The sequence below is a fragment of the Aphelocoma coerulescens genome (genome assembly GCF_041296385.1).
Source record: "Aphelocoma coerulescens isolate FSJ_1873_10779 chromosome Z unlocalized genomic scaffold, UR_Acoe_1.0 ChrZ, whole genome shotgun sequence".
NCBI lineage: Eukaryota > Metazoa > Chordata > Aves > Passeriformes > Corvidae > Aphelocoma > Aphelocoma coerulescens.
In genome coordinates this window covers 43887171-43909629 of record NW_027184085.1, presented here as the reverse complement: position 1 = coordinate 43909629, position 22459 = coordinate 43887171, and the positions used below count along the sequence as shown (strand labels likewise).

Below are 22459 nucleotides of genomic sequence, written 5' to 3'. Positions count from 1 at the left end.
ATTCATGAGATTACTCATAGATGAGCATCCTTGTATGCATATAGCTAGAAAAGGGAAGGTGCTTTTGCACCCAAAGGCCCACACACACCCCAAAAAACCCCCCAGCTTAATGCCAGGGGTAATGAACAGGACAGTGATGAAACTCTCTGGTATCTGCATGGTGCCTTATATCCCCATGTCTCCAAACTTTACCCATCTCTGACGGAAAAGCTCTACTTGAATCTGCTGTGGGCACAAGGAAACATGTGACTGAGGCCCTTTCCAAACACTTCCTCTTAAAATCTGCAATGCTCCCTTTCAGTGGCAACTGCCCTGAGTTGGAGTGCGATGCCCAGGAGTGGCCATTACCTTTTCTGATTCACAGGCTGAGGCTGCTTGGACATTTCCATTGGACATTTCCATAGGCTTGCTCTCTTTTCTCTCTTCCTGTCTAAGTCTCAGACTGAAAGTTGCCAAAACAAGCCACAAATGGGAAAGGAACAGTTATGTCCCTGTAGGAGCCAAACTACATCCAGATGCCTGAGGCTGCCCTAAACTACTCTTGAATCCTAGTCTCCATCATCCCTCAGAGGAAGTGTCTGTACTCAGTCCCCAAGGCGCTAGAAGTCCCCTGCTTCACACGTAGGAACCTTGTGAGTGGGCAGCAATTACAACTCTGCATTGATGAAAAAGGACACCAAAGAATCTGAGGAAAGGAAATCAGCCTGAGATGAGTTGTGAAACATGGTAAAGATAGAGGAAAAAATGGGGCTCTGTGCTGGTCTTGGTATCTTTGAGGATGGCACCACTGTCAGTCAGGAGATGGAGGTGAAGACAACTTTTCCACTACCAGGACATGCTTTGTCTGCAGAAATACAGGAGAAGAGCTCTGTGTGAGCTTTGTCTTGGGCTAGCAGCAGGAGCCCAAATTAACACAGGAGCCCAAGAAAGGCCACCAGCTGGTAATACAGGTCATTTGATGTTAAGAGTTACATGACAGCACATCCTATATTTCCCTTCCATAATGTATCATCAGGAAAGATGGAAAACCACCAAATCTTGACCATCAGCCTCACCTAGCCAGTAAAGAAGATCCCATAGCCTGCAGCCTGCACAAAGCCACAGAAAGAAGGCAAGCAATAACCCTGGAACAATGCATGGCTCCCCACAACAGGATGGCTCCTGACAACACAGGCTGGCTGTAACCCTGTCTCGCTGCTTGCAAAGCTTATAGAACACAGCTCATAACTTCAGTCTTTAGGTGCAGGCTGGAGCAGGTCTAGTAGACTTGCAGGTACTTTCCTTTCTCACTGCAACTTCAGCCTGCTTCCATTTGTTTCTTCCACACAACAGTTTGCAGCTTCCCCATGCTGACCAAAACCAACAGCAATGTGGCATTGGAGACAAATGGCTGTTTTGCCACAGGACCAAAGCTAGTATCTCCATACAGTACTACAGAGGTTCCAGAAGATGTGCCTGGTGGTCTAGAGATACCTCAAAACTCTCTAGCACCAGTGTGGGTGACGGCCTCGGTGCAGAGAAGCAAGCGTGCATTTCCAAGACACACCTAGCAAAAAATGTTGAGTTACAAATAGAACAAAGTGTGGCAAGACAGGGAAAATAGAGGGGAAAAGTAAGAGTTTGTCTGCAAGAGTTAAAGGCAAGTGTGAACCGAAGGCAGAGCAGCTGCATTACAGCCCTACAAGCAGTGGAGCTTATTGTGAAATAGAAGTGTCTGTGCTTATGATCAGTATGTCAGTAACAAAGAGCTCAGAGTAGACAAGCCCTGTGACTCATTTGCTTCCTGCTCTAGCAGAATCCTGGTAAGGATGGGGCAAAGCATTATCTTTGTTAGGAAGCAGGCAATTAGGCATATCTGCAAGGGCTGCATTCCAAGTCAAAACCACCAAACTTACCACCTATGTGGAAAAATGCTAAGCAGTCAGAGGAATTACAGGAAATCAGAGGGGTTGGAGGGAACATGATGACACACCCATGGACATACTAGGAGCAGGAGTCTGGCAAATACTGCAGCTGCATATACATAACAACACAGTCAACTGCCAGTGGGATGAGCCTCCAAAGTTACACAGTGCAACAACCAGAGTTGGCAGCAGCAGTGATGGGACAGTGCCAGATTGTTTACTCCAGTACTTCTGAAGACAGTAGGGCCCACTAAAGCACTGCAGCTGTCAGGCTGATGCGTGACCATGTCAGGCTGATGCGTCTCCCTCCCTGGACTGTGAGGCCAGGCGGACTGGAAAGCAGGAGCCCCAGGCTGCTCATTGCTCTGGGGAGTGGGATACCTGTGTAGAAGACTCAGGTGTGCTCAAGAGAAGCCATGTGTGCTAGGAGACAAACTGAGGCACATTCCTGTACCCCCAATCACCCTCACAAGTGACTGACACACCACTCAGTAGGGAAGGCTAAGCCTTCAGAGAAAAAAATTCTTCACAACTCCCTTTCCTCTCCTGCTTTCACAGCCTTCAGACAAAGGCATTCAAGTAATGGGAGGTAGGTCTCAAAACTCCTAGTGAACACGCAAGTCTTGGTTCTATTACCTGCACCCACAGGGACTGAGCAGCCCTTTCAGACAGACCCAGGGTGCCTCCATGTCCTGCTGCCTGACCCAGCACCCTCAATGTGTAAAAGTTCCCAAGGGACACCCTCCTGGAAGAGCCCTTGCAAGTGCAGTGGATGGCCGGAGAGAAACCCTGGAGCCACCTGACTGAAGCCGCTGCTTTTGCACACTATCATGTCATGCTCCCTGTGTTTTTACCCACTCCATCCTAACCCCAGGGCAGAGGAAGCCTCCCATCAGCACGGGAATACCTTGCATAGCAGGTGTATTGCACCATGGGTGCTGAAATATCCATCCTAAGGCTGCTGGCACCCTGCAGCAGCGTGACTAAGAGGACTCAAACCGGAATGCTATTTCCCCCGGGCAGGCAGTGGGTAGAGGTGTGCAGTGCAGGAACACATGGCTGACACTCAGCATGCCCACATGCCCCCTTCCACTCTCCTGGCTCTGAGTACACCCATGATTTGTCTGTGCAAAACTCTGGTTCCACCAGGTCTGCTGCCTGCAACTGGATGCCTGCAAACATCACTTTCCCTTTGTGAACTTTCCCAAACTTCTTCACCTCCTGTCTTTACTCTGCCTTCCCACATGTTTATACATACTGTAAAGGGGAAGCTAGTTCCAAGCACAGCTTCCTAGTCAGGGCTTGCTGCAGGAAGGATGGTAACCAAACCAGAAAGATGGGCCTGAGGACAAGGAGTATGCTCAGGCATTATGGCAAAGCCAGGTACAATGCCAGCTTACACATGACTGATCAAGGCACGCTGGAAAGGTCCATCCAGGACAACAGCCTGGGAGTGCAGCCTTCTCACTGTTTGATGTCTGCAGGGGCTTTAGAAGAAGGCCACCAGAACAGGGACTGCCAGAAAACCACCCCATCCCAGCATGGTGTGGATAGAAGTCTACACAAAGCTGTGCATACTCACATGGCCATGCAGGTCTGTGTTAAGCAGCATCATGGCACACGTGAGACAGTGAACTCCATCTGCAGAAAGAGACATAACCAGAGTCACATGCAAAACCACATATGGACCTTTAAGAAGCTGAAACTGAGCCTCGTAGACTAATTGAGTCTGTTCCCTTTATAAGAATCTGTTTTATCAAGAAATACACATAATTAAATAAATGAACAATGAGGTCATCACACAGCTGCCAAACCAGAATCATCTCTCTTTTATCTTTTAGTAACTGTCAAAACTGTCTTACAGCACCCACGGATGAAGCAAACAAGACAGGAAATCATGCTATCACTCTTAGCTTGCTAATACCAATACCACAGTCTGAATTAACACCTTCTTCATTTACTTCAATGCAGAAAGGGAAAAGTAAAATACATTCATTCTTGTGTCAAGAGTGGGTACAGCAGGGTATGCTGTTTTTCTTCCCCCCTGTCTCAGTCCTCATTCAGAGCTGAATTAGACTTAATTTTGGAGAAGCACAGTCATTTATTTATGCTGCCTTGACTCCATGTTGGGTAGAGAGGACTCCAGGGGTTTCTAAGCCTGTGGCCAAGGCCCACAGCAATAAGTCAGATTCACAGAACCAGAGAATACAGTTACTTGGAAGGTCTGAGAGACTGAAGGTCTGAGAAGAGAATTATTATTGACTCAAAACAACTGCAATGTGTGTGTAGAGGGAGTAGCTCCGAAAAAAATGGGATGGTGCACTGCTCCACATGCCACCCCTCTGGAGCCTCTAGTCCAGAACTTCCACCAATTGCTGGCACACTGAAAGCAATGCCCAACACTCTGCCCTGGAGCCCCAGTTAAGCCCCGGGGTGGCCAGATGACTGGAAGCCCCCACTGGGGTTGCTTGCCACAGGAGGCCAGAGCAGACCCCAGGATGTGTGATTGTGTCCCCATTGTATTTGGATTTTATGGAAGCTGAAACCACCAAGGTCCAGGGCAGTAGCTATATCTTGGTTTTCTCTCTTTCTTTTCATCTCTTCTTTTCTACTCGTAATTTCCATTTTCTGAAATATGGGTAATTAAGGTTGGATGAGTAAAGTTTGCTAAGTCATGCTCTGTGAAATGCTTTATTTTGACTGAATGTTTGTTTTAAATTTTTCCAATTTCCTGATCTTCTAAGGTTTGCTAGGAAAGTTTGGTTTTGAACATCAACAACTTTGTCAAGTTCTTCTTTGTGCCCACCTCAGGGAAAAGTAGTAGTACTTTAAGCCCTTTTTAAATAAACTTTCCAAGCAAGTTTAGAAGGCACCCTACAATGATCATGGAGTCCAGCTTCTGGCTCTGCACAGGACATCCCTAACAATCACACCATGTACTTGAGAGCATTGTTCCAACACTTCTTGAACTCTGTCAGACTCATGCTGTGACTACTTCCCTGGGAGCCTGTTCCAGTGCTCAACCACCCTCTGGGAGAACCTGATATCCAACCCAAACCTCCCCTGAAACAACTCTAAGCCATTCTCTCTCACCCTGTCACAGGTCACAGCATGATCTCTTCACCACACTGAAGAGATCACTGTTTGCCCCTCGTCCTCCCCTCATGAGGAAGCTGTAGATTGCAATAAGGTCTCCCCTCAGTCTCCCCCTCTCCAGGCTCAGTAAACTATGTTATCTCACCGCTCCTCATTTGGCTTCCCCTCTAGACCCTTCTCCATCTTCATATCCCTTTTCTGGATACTTTCTGATAGCTTTGTATCTTTCTTACACTGTGGTGCAATATATATATATATGCATATATATATACATATATACATACATATATACATACATATATATATACATACATATATATATATATATATATATATATATATATATATATATATATATATATATATAAAACAGCACCCAGTACTAAGATCCCGGGCAAAGTGTGCAGGATCTAAATGCTTACTCAGGGTCCGAAGTCACAATTTCCCTCTTGCACTCTGGACTAGAGTAAGGCAGCCACATCACCAGGCAAGTCATTATTTCAGTCTGGACATGATGCACATGATTCTACCTGACTGCCTACAGTGTCTTGAAATAAGAAAGGCAATAGGCAGAGGAAAGAGACAGCGCAGGAGCAGATCCTGTCTTACTCTATTCCCCTCCCCTGCGTGATAGCCAGTAAAGCTGAACAGGTGCAAAGTGCCCAAACATCATCTCACTGCAACAGGGGTAGGTCACAAAGCAAGGAGTAAGGAAGCGCAATGGTACCTCCACATGTAGCAGCTCTTTCTGACACTTGAAACTAAAGGTACAAGCCTAACCCATGATTGCCTTCTTTTTCAACCTCCTCCTTCAGTGTGTGAATAACGTGTGCTGCAATCACAGGGCCACGTGGCTCTGCCAGCATGTCTGGCTGAGCACAGCAGTTATGCCACCAGACAGTTTGTCCTCTTCTGCATTCCCAGTTTTCTCAGGTTTGATCTATGTACTTATTTGTTTCCCTCATCTATTTCCAAGCTGACTGAAAACATTGGCAAGGAGGAGCACTCTGACTGACGTTAGCCAGTCGAGATGAAACCATGCCAGGGTCTGAATACAGCACCCAAAATTCACCCCCACAACTGGCAAGGACTGGCATGCCTGATGCCAGTGCATGCAGACACAAGCACTGAATGAAGCATGGAAAGCAAACAGCTTCTCTTCCACCTGACATGGGACCTATTCTTGTCCAAATGAGTGCAGCCAGAGTACAAGTACCACACACCAAAGTCAGCGAAACCAGAAACTACAACTGAGGACATTCAAACCTGGAGGTGCTACAGCTGAGGATTTATATTGAGGAGGCTTGCACACCTTTCCTGCTGAGAGTTTCAATGCTTACTACAGACAGTCTCTAAAGTGTGGTACAGTGACTACATAGCTTCCTTTTCCAGGCATACACCATATGTGCTATTGAAGGTGAGAATGAAGGACGACACCAACGAGCAAAGACCTTTGTATCAGAAACAAAGTTACCTTGAGAAGAAATGGTGTTTGGGTTGCACTGGTAGTATCTGCTGGAGAAGTGGATTAAAACTCTCTCTCGCTCCTGAGTTTCTCCAATAAGTGAAAAGGCTTTAAAGAAACTCCTAAAAGAGTAATGGGGAAAAAAAAGTGAAATTAAGGTAATAAATCTCTTTTTGCTTCACACAGTGCACAGAGCAAAGCACACATCACAGCAAAAAGTATGTAAGCACACATCAGACATTCAGTTCCAAGGAGCCTTTCTAGTAAACTGGGCTATCATTCCATGTGCAATTAACTCCAACATTATAGTAAATGAAGGAAGACTTCAATTACCATTGGTCTCAGCCAAAGAATATACAAAATAGTAAGTAATTCCACCATTTGAAAGAGCTGTTCTTACTTTTAAGTGTTTTTTTTCTTTGGGCAGGGAATTGGAACACATACTCTTTATGCATGACGAGACATCCAGGATGTTCCCTATCGTCTTCTAATTAATTGCCCACCACTCCTGCACCTTTTTTTTAGACTTTACTTCATTGGTATTGCTCTCCAAATCAGACAAGCTGCTCCAGGTGCTGAAGTCAAGCAAGCACACAGCACTCACAGCTAACACCAAATGTGTGGTCACTTATCGGAGTGGCCAGAACCACATCAGTCAGGGAGGAATGTGACTACCCAACCTACAGAAAATATCTGGGCAAGAGTGCAGAAGAGTCGCAACATCTCTCACTGAGCTTCAACAGCAGGAGGAGTAACTTGGCCCTTGCTTGTGAGAGCCCAGAATGCCGGGCTGGTGCACAACCTGGCACACTCACTGGATATAGCCACCAAGCCTGTGCAGAGAAGTGGGGAGGACACATGTTTTCCTTTTATTCTCATAATTGACCATCCCTCCTCTTAACCATATTGCTGTTCTTCCTGACAGAAGAATACGTCTCACAGCCAAAGATTAAGTTCTGCATTCATTTATCAGGATGCTTCTAAGAAAATACTGAAACCACAATATTTCTGGATCTGAAGTAAGAAGACATAGAGAATGTGTGTCTAATAGACAGTTTTTAAATATCCCATGAGACTGAAACTAACACCAGATCTGAGAGGCACGGAATATATTGCTGGAACATTCACATCTATCTAGCCTTGATGCATAAACTTTAATTTTTCTCTCTGATGTAAGGTCAGAGACAGGCTGTACTTGCAACAATCTCACACCCTTACAGAGTGTGATCTGCCTGGTAATAACTTAATTTCACACGTAATGTATTGCAAGTAATCCAATTCACAAGTAACTACAAGTGACTCTTCATAGGGTTTTCTCTGTCCTTCCTACTTTGTGTTCCTATCCTGATTCCAGCCAGGACAGGGTTAATTTTTAATATAAGGCCTGATGTTACTTCTAATCCTCTTGAAGGGACCTCTAGTTCACATTTACAAGAAGTGAGTAACACATACTATTACCAGAACTACAGACCCCAATCAAGTAGAAGAAAGGGACAATTGGATCTTTTGGACTGTGTGGATCCAGTGCCCTGGCACATCGGACACACAAGAGTGTAAGGCTTTAGTCACATGAGCACATTATGTACCCTGATACCATCAAACTGTGTGGGGACAGAAGCCACTTCTTTCTGGGGTGCCAGTGGGATCCCAACAGCTGACTGTACTGGAAGCTGGAGACAGCATGATTGGAAATGAATGGCAAAAGCACCCCATTGTGACTGGCTCAGATGCCCTGTGCACCCTTAGCATAGGTTACCTCAAAAGAGGGTATTTCAACCTAAAAGAGCTTTTGGGATAGCTGCTGTGGAGACAGAGGAAATTAAGACACCTTGCCTGATGTCTCAGAGGTCCCCCTGTTTTGGGACTGCTGAGGGTCAAAGAACAACAGGTATCGGTTGCTACCACATCGCTGCACCATCAATACTGCACCACCTGGGACTCTGTGACCCCCATCCATGAGATGATTCATGAACTGGAGAGCCAGGGAGTGGTCAGCAAGACTCATTCACCCTTTACAGTCCTATACGGCCGGTGTGTAAGCCCAGTAGAAAGTGAGGACTGACAGACTGCCATGGCCTGAATGAAGCCACACCACCACTGAGTGCCACTGTGCCCAGCATGCTGGGACTTCAGTACAAGCTGGAGTCCAAAGCAGCCAAGTGGTGCCATTACTGATATTGCTAACACGTTTTTCTCCATCCCTTTAGCAGCAGAGTGCAGGCCACAGTTTGCTTTTATGTGGAAGGGTGGGCCATACTCCTGCAACTGACTGCCCCAGGGCTGGAAACAGCCCCACCATTTGCCATGGGCTGATCCAGACTGCACTGGAAAAGGACGTAAGGAAGAGGGTGAGGTCCTAGAATACTTGCAATATATTGATGACATGATCATGCAGGGCAACACAGCAGGAGTTTTTCAGAAAGAGAAGACACTCCAAATCTTCCTGAAGGCCGGTTTTGCCATACAGCAAAGTTAAGGAACCTGCCCAGAAAATTCAGTTTTTTGGAGTAAAATGGCAAGATGGATGTCATCAGATTTCAACGGACATGGTCAATGGAATAGTTGCTATGTCCCCACCAACCAGCATGAAGGAAACACAGGTTCTCCTAGGCACAGTGGGTTTTTGAAGGAGGCATATTTCAGATTACAATCAGATTGTAAAACCTCTTTATCATGTGATCCCAAAGAAGAATGATTGCAAGCAGGGTCCTGAACAAAAACAGTATTTTTAACAAATTAAACAGGAGATTGTTCATGCAGTAGCCAGTCAGGACAATACAAAATGTAAAAAGTATGTTCCACAGTGCAGCCAGGAAGAATGGTCCTTCCTGGAGTCTCTGGCAATAAAGACACATGGAGACTCGAGAATGACCCCTGGTGTTCTGGAGTTGGGAATACAAACATTCCAACATAACAAGGATCTGAGGCCAGCTACACCCCCACTGAAACAGAGATACTGGCAATTTATGAAGGGGTTGGAGCTGCCTCAGAAGTGACTGGCACAGATCCTCCTGGTGCCCCAACTGCCAGCACTGGGCTGGATATTCAAAGGGAAAGTCCCTGCAACACAACATGCCGCTGTGGAGTAACTGGATTGCTCTAACCACACAGTAAGCTTGAATAGGAAACCCCAATCACCCAGCAATCTTGGAAGTCATCACTAACTGGCCTGAAGGTGAAAATTTCAGACCACCATCATCATCATCAGAGGAGAAGGTGACAGATGCTGAGGAGGCCCCACCATACAATCAGCTACCTGAAAATGAAAGCAATACCTCTCTTTACTGACAGTTCCTTTTGTATCACAAGGACAAATCAAAAATGGAAAGCGGCTGTATGGAGCCCTCTGTGATGAGTCAGAGAAGGTACTGAAGGACAAGGTGGATCAAGTCAGGTTGCAGAGCTGAAAGCCGTCCAGCTGGCTTTAGGTATCACTGAATGAGAAAAGCAGCCAGCAATCTACCTCTACACTGACTCGTGGGTGGTGGCAAAGGCTGTGCTGGTCAGGCCACCAAGATTAAAGTGTCTCGGGTTAATCTGGACTGGCAACGTACGAGTGAATTATTTCTGGTTCAGTGGGCTCAAGACACCTCAGGTCATCAGAGAAGAGATGCAACACACATGTGGGCTTGTGATCAAGCCATGGACACTGTCTCCCAGTTATCCATAACTGTGGAACATGAGCTGAGATCAAGCAAGCCAAGCGGGTAAAGCCTCTCTGCTGTGGTGGATGATGGTCAAAACACAAACATGGGCTGGCCTGGCAGATCAGCTACACCACACTGCTGCAAACCCGCCAAGGCAAGCACTGTGTGCTTACAGCGGTGGAAACAACCACTGGATGTCTGCAGACGAACCCCGTGCTTCACACCCCTGCCCAGAACACCATCCTGGGCCTTGAGATGCAACTCCTGTGGCAACATGGTGCCCCAGAGAGAACTGAGTCAGAGAGTGGGACTCATTTCAAAAACAGCCCCACAGACACACGGACCAGAGAGCACAGTAGTGACTGGGTATAACATACTGCCCCATCATGCACCAGCCTCTGAGAAAACTGAACAGTACAATGGACTGTTAAAGATGACATTGAAAACAATGGGTGGTGGCACCTCCAAACATGGGGATCTGCACTTAGCAAAGGCCTCCTGGTTAGTTAACACAAGAGGTTCTACCAGTCAAGCTGGCTCTGCCCAATCAAAACTTCTATGCACCGTAGAAGGAGATAAAGTCCCTGTGGTATGTATGAGAAATGTGTTAGGGAACACGGTCTGGACTGGTCCTGCCTTTTTGCAAAGGCAAATTCATCCATGGGATATGTTTTGCTCAAGGATCTGAGGGCACTTGGTGAATAATGCAGAGGGACAGGGGAACATGAGGTGTAGCTCAAGGGGATTCAATTTCTGGGTGAGAACGGTCTGTAATGTTGAATTGTATGGTACTGTTTGCTGAATGACACTGCCACTGTATGCCATAACTACTGTGGAGAATGAACATGGACTGCTCCACATCCACCAGTCATGAGCTCCTGAGGCAGATTGCAACCAGCCAACAGCACAGCAGCCCTCCTGTCCTGGAAGACATCTAGAACAGATAGAACCTACAGTCAGGGACTAAATTAATTCAACAGACATCTTGAAAGGACAGCCACTGACTACGAAAATGACACTCGTATTAGTGTTTATATATAGACACACACATATATGTAGCTGGGAGGTGGAGGACCTGGACGCAATATTGATGGTATAGCACAAGGGGTGGAAAACATCCTGATTCTGGCCGGGACAGATAATTTTTGCAGTAGCCAGGACGGGCATGCCTAGGAGCCTGAGGTTATTCCTATCACCTCAGGTCATGTGCATTGGTTGTGGGGGAAAGAGTCCCTTCTGGTGTGGCGGAGCAGTCAGGGTATTGCTGGTTTCCACATGGTGAGCACTTGGATGTGAATCATTCACCTCTCTTGTACCGTCTGTTATTAATACTGTTGCCATTACTGTCTGTTTCTCTAGTTTCATTTGATGTTTCCAGTAAATTTTCTTATCTCAACCCTTGATCTTTGCCTTTTGTGCCTCCAATTCTCCTCTCCAGACACCCCAAGGACAGGGGGAGGGGGAAGGGAGCAAGTAGCACATGGTTTGGAGTGTTTCAGTGGGAACATTAAATTGGGGAATACTGTTCCTAAATCCACAACAGCTCCCAAGGCACATTTTGAGAATCAGCCATCTTTCTGTCTCCTACCCCAATCTGGGCTCTTTCCAGCAACATTCCCTGCCCATGCCAGGCACCAGTGACCTACACCTCCTCCTCCTCCTCCACAGCACCTTTAACCCTTGGAAGCTGACTTGGAGAGGCAACTGATGAAAAGAGTATCTGGTAAATAAACAAGGCAGTTTCCTCACTCTCACAGCACAATGCTGCAGCCAAGGGCCACAGGGATGAGTTTCTGCCCACCAGGAAGACCAGAGAACATAGAATACCCTAAGTTGGAAGGCACTCAACAAGAATCACTAAGTCCAACTTCTGGCTCTGCACAGGATACCCCTAAGAATCACACCGTGTGCTTGAGAGCATTGTCCAAACACTTTTTGAGGTCTGTCAGGCTGGTGGTGTGACCACTTCCTTGGGGAGCCTGTTCCAGTGACCAATCACCCTCTGCATGAAGAACTTCTCTCTCATGTCCAAACAAAACCTCCCTGATACAACTTTAAGCCATTCCCTTGGGTCCTGTCACAGGTCACCACAAAGAAGAGATCAGTGCCTGCCCCTCCTCTTCCTCTTGAGAGGAAGTTGCAAATGCAATGAGGTTTCCCTTCAGTCTCCTCCAGCCTGAACAGACCAAGTGACCTCAGCCACTCCCTTCTTTGACCTCCCCTCAGGCCCTTCACCATCTTTGTAGCCTTGTTTGGATACTTTCTGACAGCTTTGTATCTTTCTCATATTGATGGCACCAGAACTGCCCTCAGCACTGGAGGTGAGGCTGCCCCAGGTGCAGAGCAGAGCGGGACAATCCCCTCCCTTGCCCGGCTGGCGATGCTGTGCCTGACGCACTCCAGGACACGGGTGGCCCTCCTGGCTGCCAGGGCACAGTGACTCATTCAACTTGCCCTCCACAAGGATTCCCTGGTCCATTTCCACAATGCTGCTCTCCAGCAGCTCGTTTCCCAATCTATCTCAGGTGCAGAATCCAGCACTTGCCCTTGTTAAATTTCACACAGTTGGTAGTTGCCCAGGCTTCTCATTCATCAAAGTCTCCCTGTAGGAGTCAATGGCTCATCCCCAGTTTAGTATCATCAAACTTACTTACTATATGTTCGAGTCCTGTGTTTAAGTCATTTATGAAGATGTTGAAGAGCACAGGGCCTCAGGTGGAGCCCTGTGGAACCCCACCAGTGACAGGCCACCAGTCTCATGTCACCCCATTCACTGTAACCCTTTGTGCCTGACCCCTGAGCCAGCTGCTCACCCACCACAGGATGTGTTTATCCAGCTGTGGGCTGGACATTTTCTCCAGAAGGGTCCTGGGAGAGACAGCACTGAAAGCTTTATGAAATCAAGAAAGATTGCATTAACTGGCTTCCCCTGGTCAGCTAGGTGGGTTACCCTGTAATGAAAGGAAATTTGGTTGGACAAGCAGGACTTTCCTCTCATGAAGCTGTGCTGGCTGTGACCAATCACTGAACTATCTTTCAGGTATTTTTCAGTACCTCCCAGAATAATCTTCTGCATAATTTTACCAGGCACTGAAATGAGACTGACAGGCCTGCAGTATCCAGCATCATCCTTCTTGCCCTTCTTGAAGGCTAGACCATTTCCAGTCAATTGGGACCTCTCCAGATACCCAAGACCATTCCAAAATCATTGAGAGAGACCTCAAAATGACATCAGCCAGCTCTTTGAGTATTTCTGGATGAATCCCATGTGGCCTCATAGACTTATGAGGATTCAGATGGAGCAGCAGATCCCACACAAGTTTAGTCAGCTGGGAGTTTATCATTCTCACAGCCATGGTCCTCCAGCTCAAGGCACTGAGCCATTCTGCACTGCCTTTTTCTACTGACTCATTTTTATATCTTTTTGTTGTCCCACACAGTACTGGCCATGTACAACTCCAACTGAACTTTGTCAGCTGGAATCTTCTCTTTACAGTGGTGAGCAGCAACTTTGTATTCTTCCCACATCACCTGACCTTGCTCCCACTGGACAAACACCTTTTTCTGTGTTAGCTCCAGAAGATCCCTGGTCATTCCAGTTAGCCTTCAGCCTTGTCTGCTTGACTTCCAACATTTTGGATTTGCCTGTTCCTGTGCCCTTAGGAGGTGGTGACCAGCACTGATGGATCCCAGCACCTTCAAAAGCATTTTCCCAGTGAAACTTACTAACTAGTTCCGTGAGCAGCCTGAAGACTGTTCTCACCATGTCCAGGGTGGGACTCCAGAATGGACACTGAGAGGAGCTGGAGCAGCCACCCCAACTCCTCCCCTCCAGTAGTCCTGCAGAGGCTGCGACAGATGCATGCAGAAGTGCATGGGCAACATGGATCCACGGAGTGGACAGTGAAGGAACAACCCTTCCCAGGTCTCAGATTTTCCCTGATGCTGCACAACAGCCTCCCACAGCTGGGAGGTAGCATAGATCTGGGCAGCTGCCTCCAAAATGCTAAATAAACCACAGTTTGTCAGCGAGCCAGCAACAACAGCAGTGTTACCTCTCACTCTCTGCCAAGTGCAAGGCAGCATGCCTCAGTTTCCCCAGGCTTCGGGATCATTCTTTGTCCCCAGCTGCTGCTGCATGCTCAGGGCATGTAGTCGGCAATTACTGCAGCTACTCTCAAAACTTCAACAACCCCCTGGCTTGTTTAAGTCCTACATGAGCCTGGGCACATTTTAGAGAAGGTCATAACTATTAATATTAACAGAAGATCTACAGGGAGCAGAGACCTCCTAAATATGTGCCACAAAGCAATTATGTGTCAGATTTCACAATTTAAAAGAAGGGTATATTTAGCATCATGCTTCAGGGGTGCTAAAACCTGGAATGAGCAGCAGACCTCCCACTGCCCAGCAGCTCCCACCCTGTGCTGAGCAGGTGCTCAAGCTTGGCTCTGCTCCCCCTGCTTCAGGAGACCAGGCAGTTCATGCTTGTGCAGGCATGTTCCACTTCCACCACCTTCAGCTGGCAGGACTTTGTGGGTGCCCTGCATCTGCTATAATCTCAGGGTATCAGACCCCCAGAAATGCATTTGCAAGGGGGCTAAGAAGTGCATGCACACCTCCTGGATTTGTATCATTAGAAAAAAAAAATCCCACTTAAGTAACCTCAGTCAAATGATTTAAACTCATTTAAATCCCCTTAAACACCAGAACACCAGCAACTGCGCTATAAGCCACTGCTACACAAACTTGGTGTTTTGACTTTCAGAAAAAAAGTACTGAAAATAAACAGTGTTGAGGCCTGATTCCAGTGTAAAAAGGAAAGAAAATTGAAGGGCTGGGTTTTCAAACACCCACACCAACAGTTACCAAACTCACTGCAGCTTTATCCACATGGAAGCTTTTGCTGTTCCACACATTTCTGGATGCCTCAGGGAGACACAGAGAGGGGTGCTGCCAAGTCACACCAAACCCTGGTCTTAGTACACTGCAGCAAAGCAGAGCAAGCTCCAGAAAGCATCAGCCAGAAAGTCTGTGCAGATCAGCTGTGAGCAACACCGTAATTCCTCAGAAGCACCTGGCAGACTACAAGCCCCCTGTTTTGAGAGTGACTGGACACTTTTCTCCAGCTCCTCTGTGTCAAGGAACATCTCTAAGCAGGTCTACCCAAATACTTCCCTCTCCAAGTGCCACCACTCTGGTAGCACTAAAGTATGGCAGCACATGAAGCCAAACAGAAGAGCAAAGCTCTGTCCCCAAAATATATCACAGTCCTCTCTTCACCTTCTTACACCCCAAAAAGGACAACCGTGTCATTCAGGACAACACTAGTTACTAAAACAAAACATAAAGTCCACAAATGGAATTTTACCTGAGCGAATAGTCCAGCGTCATGCCTGTGAAGTCAAAAAATTTAAGATATTCTTCAGCCACAAGCTTGCTGAATTCATTGCTATAGAAAAGCAAAGAAATAAGTAAAGGTTATCATTCAAAAGTGAAGCCCTCCAGAATCAGCAATAAGAACAATGCGGCCAAAGGACTCATATCATCACATACTTTTTACCCAAATGTTTTGCCACATCAGAGCGTTTGAATCTGTCCAGATGGTAGAGGCGCTTAGCCAGGCGCCTAGCTGCTTCCAAATTGCTGCTGCTGCCATTGCTGAGATCGTGGCCAAGGGCTCCAGTGGCATCTTTCTCCTGAAGTTCATTGCTCCCCATGGCTGCACTGGAGTCTAACACCACATTCTGTAGTTCAACATTGCTATGAGATGAAAAAAATATGGAAAGAAGAAAAACAAGAAAACATTCCTCTTAGAATAGCATGAAATTAACTGTATGGAGGCAAGATGACACAATGTAACAACATCCACTTAACTGAAGGACCAGTGTAGAACAGAGACATTCACATAGCAGCCAGCAGAAGTTAAGTATGTTTAACATAGCCAAATACAGGCAAATCCTTCTGACTGTGCTAAGGATCCTCAACTTGGGCTCACTTGAGAGTGAGCTCTTTGCTATCATCAGCCTACAACTGCACCTGAGTGCTTCCTGCATTTGTATTTTTTAACCCAATTGCTTGCTTGGCTTGAAGAGGGCTGTGTAAAAGTGGGCAATTAACCATTTTTCAGGAGAAATGCAGCGATTAAGCCAGGATGATCAGTTACTCCAAGCTGAGTCAGAACAAGTCCCTTCCTCATTCTTCCCCAGTTGTCCTGGAAACAATACAATTCCTTAAATCTAAAATAGTATCACCAGAGCTCTCAATGGCTTCTGTATCACCCATGAGCAGCAGACATCCCATGGGAAGGCACTGCTACAAAAAGCAGGACTCAGAGCAAGGAACCCAGTTTGGATTATGAGAGACACAAGACACCCATGCCAGCCAGGGGAACTCCTTGCTTCCCTCCTGCTCCCTCCTGGTGGCAATTATTTCCCTCACCAGCTGCTCAAAGTCAAGATGTTCAGCATGGCAAATCCCGGGGCACATTAGATAAATCATGCACTTACAGATTCCTCCCACCTCTAGTAAAATAAGAAAGCTCTGGCTGAGCTGTGCGCCTGTTTTGCTTCTGCTATCAAAGACAAACGAGCCCTCCACACCAAAAAGCACACCCCACCACACACAGCCCTGCACAAAGACAGGCTTTTAACTTTAGAAAAGCATTTCTCTGACAATGGCATGAAAATTTTTGCAAAATCTCAGCTCTGTGTATGTGTGTGCTTGACAGCATTTCTATTTTTATTTCTGTGTTTTTGTACTATATAGAAGTTCTTTCTACTAAAACTCCATTTACACAGGGCTAATGAATGATCAGCAAGGGTCATGCACAGGGCAGATATGAGTGGAATGAGTTAAAGATGACTTTAAACACACAGCACTCTAAACAACATACCATGGCTTCACACACCACTGTAATTTTCAGACTTGACAGGCCATGGTTAAAACAACTGATCGCTGTGCTCCAGTAACAATTGTGTAGCCATTTACTCAGATGTCTGCTAGCCACTTATTAACTCCTTAAAGATGAGATTTTCATATAAGTTGAGCTTAAAATGGAAATATTTAGTATTCTGCATGCCACAAATCATCATCTGCTTCCTACCTCTCTTCTCATCCATGGTTTAAAAGAAGGACATGTAGAGAAAGGAGATTTTCCCATTTTACCTCTGTTTCCATCCTTTCAGTGCTGCTACAACATCAGAAATATCATACATCTGCCCTTTGGGTATAACTTCTTTGCCAAGTATCCAGGGAAAACAGAAATCTAACCTGTTCCTGCAAGAACTGGGGATTTGCATTGGTTTGCATTTATTTTAGCGTAATAAAAAGGTGCTATAACAAAAATGGGGTCAGTCTCAATGCTCTAGTAGGAAATTAATACTGTAAATACAATTCCAACAACACTAACATTACTGGCCATCAGTTATCCTAGAAAAGAAAAAAAGCCCCTCCTGACATCATTGTTGTGGAAAATGCCTCCTTGGCCCTTTCCAAAACCACTAGTCAATGTCTGAAGTTCTCTAAATTTGGCCTATACCAAACCTGTGAAGAAAGCAAATGACAGAGTACCCTGACACATGCCCCATGCAATACCTTGTCCATCCAAATCAGACACAACTTGTTGAAAATTCCCATCTCTAACAACTGACAAGAGCAAGGGACACCCAGGTGAGCTAACACATCTACATAGTCTTTCATGTACAAATGCTGCGTCAAAAGTCATGCCAACTCACAGAACCTGACTATAAGACACAGTCTTCCTTCACCATTGCACTTCACTAAAGGTAGTATTTATAGCCCTGAAAGATGGCCAAAGCTGACAAGGAGCATCTGTACTCTGCTAGGAACCAGTGCACTGCAAGAGCCAACGTTACCACAAACCACCACAAGTTTAGAAAGAAAGGAAATGCCAGCATCTGCCACTAAGTGAAATTAGCAGTACAGCAGCTCCCGGCTTCTGCTTTGCCTCTCAGAGTTGTGGCTGGGATGTGAAGGAGGAACACCCAGCAAGAGGGAGGGCGTGCTCTTTCCCCTGCTTGCAAAAACGAGTCAACAGAATAAGAAACCTTATCTGTCAACTTCCCTGATTTAAAGCTTCATCCTGACTGACGGTGCCCATACATGCCTCGAAGAATAAGGGATGCTTCCTTCTGCTATTCCAGTAGTTAATTCTGACAGTTGATTAGCTTATTACTTAGTACAAAGGGGGGCTAAGTAAGTACTTTTTGTACTTGGTAAAAGAAGTAAGTACTAAGTGAGTACTTTTTGTACTTGGTACAAAAGTACCAAGTACAAAAAGGTTGTCAAATCAATACAGGTTGGCTGTAATGTAAGCCTCTTGTTCAGGGGAAATTATAGATTCTTAGCATTAAACTGAGACTTCAGTTCTCAAGCATTTTAGGTGGCTTGAAGAGTCAGTGCTTGTATCCCTGAGGGCTTAGGAAATGCAGATGCCATGCGCATGGCTACTGCGCAAACTGCCTTTAGGGCAGGATATTTTAGCAGGGTCCAAGTGGTTTTACTCAGGGAAAAGGCTAATGTCTCCTCTTACTTTCAATGCTTTCCAGGTGCATCATTTTCCCCCCATGCCTCAGTTTACCAATCTGCTGAAATCAGTAATACTTGCCTCCCTCTGTAAAGTGCTATAACAAATTCTAATCAAGAGGTAAGAGCAACCAAGGCTGAAAATAGGTCTCTGTTCTGCAGTCTACAGTTTCTACACATAAAGAATCCACCAGCATTACGATCAAAACAGTGCCAAGAAAGGGCTTTGTGATACAGAGCAAGGCTGGACATGGATTTCTCATGCAGCTTTACTGTTTATCACATAAAAATGAGAAACCTCCACTGAAAAAAGCATGTTGAAAACTGTAATAGATTATATTCCCCCTAATCCTAGATTCAAGGCCAAAAGGGATTGTAGTGGTATTATTGGTAATTGCCTGTCCAGCAATGGCTGCTGATTTTTATCCAGAGACACTTACATTAATTTCTGCTATTAGAAAACACAGAAAACAGAAGCTACAAAGAAACTCCAGACCTCTCCAGTCTCAACAGCACAGAGGCTGTGGCCAGAAACCAGGTCCACAGACCCTGATACTTCCGTCCCCAGCAATGCACTCCTGATGCATCCTTTCTCCTTCTGTCAAAGCGTTCCCAGACCAACATGGAATGCACCAAGGCTGTGACCACCATATCCAGCAGAAATTGCACAAATTCAATAAGCAGCTGCTGTGGTTAATGCAATACTTTCTAACAGCAATAGTCACCTCTCCAAGCTCACAGATGAAACATGTAAGCTGTAGACTGTAAGCTCTGCCAGGCTTTCCAGCTTTCCTGTAACACACCATAACTGCTAGGCAGAGTCTGAAGTATTTTACACTGTTTTCTTCACTTATTCTATTATCAACCAGTTCTGCAGTGATTTAGCTCCCAATGCCAAGATATCTCAGTCTTGCCATGCTCAGCACTTAGCACACTTGATCTGTTTGAGAATATTCTAGATTCACTTATTCCCCTCTGTGTCCCATCCCAGGTACCACCAAAACTGAAACTCTACACAGCAATGTTTGACTGAAGAACGGCTGCAATTTCAGGAAAACACACAGCAAGGCCAGTAACGTAATAATAATTATACAGACACCTCGTATCTCAGTGGTCCACTCTCCCAGCCAACTAGGCTGCAAGAGGAAACCTCAGCCTGAGTATGAGCTTATGATGCCTTAAACCTTGGTATGCTCTTTATTTTGCAGCAAATTCATGGAGAAAAAAACTCTCTGCTTTGTCCCAAGGAAGAAATGCATATTAGCATTTTCCTCTGTGGAGTAAGCACAGAGCAACTGGCCCAGCTGCTAACAAAGAAGGGTTCAGAGTTGACACCAAGTGGCAGGGTGTGACAACTCAGCCTAAGTGCTGTCCTCATCCCAGCCACTTCAATCATCCCAGCTTGCTGCTGCCTGCCACTTTTACCAGACTGATGCACAGCATATGCTCTGTGGCACATGGACTCCCCTGGATGCATATGTTCTTTCCCCAAGGAACAATAATTCATCCAGCATACGTGTCTGGAGGGAGTGCACTGGTTGCACTGATGGTAGGCGGAGCTTGGATAAGACAGAGCTGGAACCTTCACAGTCTTCTTTTGAAAGAGAGGAGGAGGGAATAGGAGGAAAAGCAACTTCTCTCAAATAAGTGTGCATGCCTTTAACATCAGCTTTACTCCAAGGCAGGCTGTGTCAGGCATTTGCCAGCAAAATCCATCAGAGCAATGATTAAAAGTAAGGAAGGGTGGAGAGACATTCTGGCATGCTGAAGCTAGGGCCAGAACCGATGTTGTTTTCAGCAGGGGTAGAGCATCCACTGGGGAGCCACACTGAAGCTGATAATCACCCTCTGCAGCACAGTGCTGGCCCTGTTGTTTTAAATGCTTTCATTCTGAGCCTTCTCATCCCAGTTCTGAAACAGGACAGCACTCCCTCCATAACCATCAACTCTGTCCATGAAAAGCATGCTCTATTACTAGTTCAACACCCCCTCACGGGAGGGAAGCATGGGAGGGACAAAGCAGAAACAGTCAGGTGTCTGCTCCCACTCCTCCCCTCCACCCCCTATGTCCTGTCCTGAGGAAACAAATCCCTGCTCTACAACCCTTCAGAGAGATGTGGCTGTTCAGTGAATGATACCCTTTCACACTTCAGAGCAGACCAGACATAAGCAGTGGCACTGTCTGAATTTTGTTTAAAGGGACCTGAAAAGCTGAGCTTGAACAGCCCGGCTCTGAAAGGAGTAGCCCCACTGAAGAAAGTGAAGAAATCCCAGAAGCAGTGGGATGTGATGACTCAGTTCCTGCTACAAATGACCCGACCACACAAACGGACTGGGAACGGCTGTGCTGCAGCTTTGCTGCAGGTCCAAACCAGATTCTTCAGAGCCAGGAGAGAGTGAACACAAAAGCACTTCAAGCAATGATTTACCTTGCCAGTTAGCTTCAGCTCCAGGGCTCTTCCAAGATACAACTGTAGGAAGGGGAGAAAAATAATAAAAAAATAAAAATAATGCCCTTTCCTAGCAGATGACTCAGTGCACTATTTTACTCCAAATGGTTTAATCAGCTTTGAAGTCCTACGTATGGATTCTCTTCAAAGAGATGCTTTGAAGTAGATCCCTCTTTGAGGATTGACACAGCTGCACTTTGCTGCAACTCAATTCAGTGGGTGTCTCACAAACACAGCATCAGCCAGGACATACAAAGCAAGGACAGTGTCCACAAGCCAGAGTAATCACCAAGCATCCATGATAAAGTACCTCAGCCTTGTCACATCACAAAGAGAGGAACAAAGTTAAAAGTAACAATCCCTGTAATCCCCTATTGGTTATCAATACAATACATATGCAAAGTCAATTTCAGGGGCTGAAATGCACACCGCTGTTCAAAAATAGCCTCTTCCCTCCTGTAATCATTTGTCTTTTTCTTTGATTAGAAGAATTCCTACCGATTGTAAAAAAGGGAGCCAACAGCTAAAGCATTCAGAAAAATGCCATTTCTGGTAGACTTGTATACAGCAAATTCAATCGTTGTCGTTACAGGATCACAGCATTAGAACAAGAAGTCCCGCCACATGCAGGGACAGGATTGCAGCCCTTCCGAGAGACAGCCTGTACTTTATTACACAGACATGCTGGCCCGCTGCCACCTGGAGTGCAAATATCTTGCTAAAAATACTTCAGGTTTGATTCCATTTCGTCCTCAGGCTCTATACATTGCTATGGCAAGGGTTAGTGGTTGCAAAGGGACACTCACCACATTAATGTCACCATGTCTAGGAAGTGAAAACCTGGTCCTTGCCAAAGGGGGGTATCCAAGGGCTCTTCCCTGCAATGGATATTTCTGACATGCATAGACATACAGACTGCATTAGGATTGTCCCACACTCAGGATCTGATCCACCTGCCCCCAAATATAAATAAAAAACAGATGCACGGCACACCTATGACCTTGCTCAGACAACACCCAGCCCCTACACGTTTCAGGAACCCTCAGGCTCTCCCCTCAGAGCCCATCTGTGGGGATGAGCCACCCCTGTGTTCAGCACCCACATGACCTTCCTTCCCTATAAGGCTCCTGCAGGGTCCTCCAGGACAGGACCAAAGCTGGGAAGCCAGAAGAGTATTTCCCCTCTGTGCTTGGGCTTGGTTTAACTGTTGGGAGACTGGCTCAGGAAGTGCGTATTACCCAGGCAGCTGGTCCTCCCTGACACGGAGCAAAACACATCCATAAAAATACATGTGTTTACACCTTTCGGTTCAGGCTTCCCTGCAAACGTGCAGATGAAGCACTTGAGCAC

At 46.1% G+C, this 22459-nt stretch overlaps 1 protein-coding gene across 5 annotated transcripts in view; it reads right to left on the bottom strand.

Annotated features, from left to right (window-relative positions):
* PSD3 (pleckstrin and Sec7 domain containing 3) overlaps positions 1-22459 on the bottom strand; it is a 130743-nt gene that overhangs the window by 59572 nt on the left and 48712 nt on the right. For all 5 annotated transcript variants that reach the window (XM_069002530.1, XM_069002531.1, XM_069002529.1 and 2 more), the window contains 4 exons: positions 15669-15875; positions 15484-15564; positions 6475-6587; positions 3487-3545 (listed from right to left, as the gene is read on the bottom strand). In XM_069002530.1, the coding sequence (XP_068858631.1) occupies positions 3487-3545; positions 6475-6587; positions 15484-15564; positions 15669-15875 (460 nt within the window). The remainder of the gene's footprint in view (positions 1-3486; positions 3546-6474; positions 6588-15483; positions 15565-15668; positions 15876-22459) is intronic.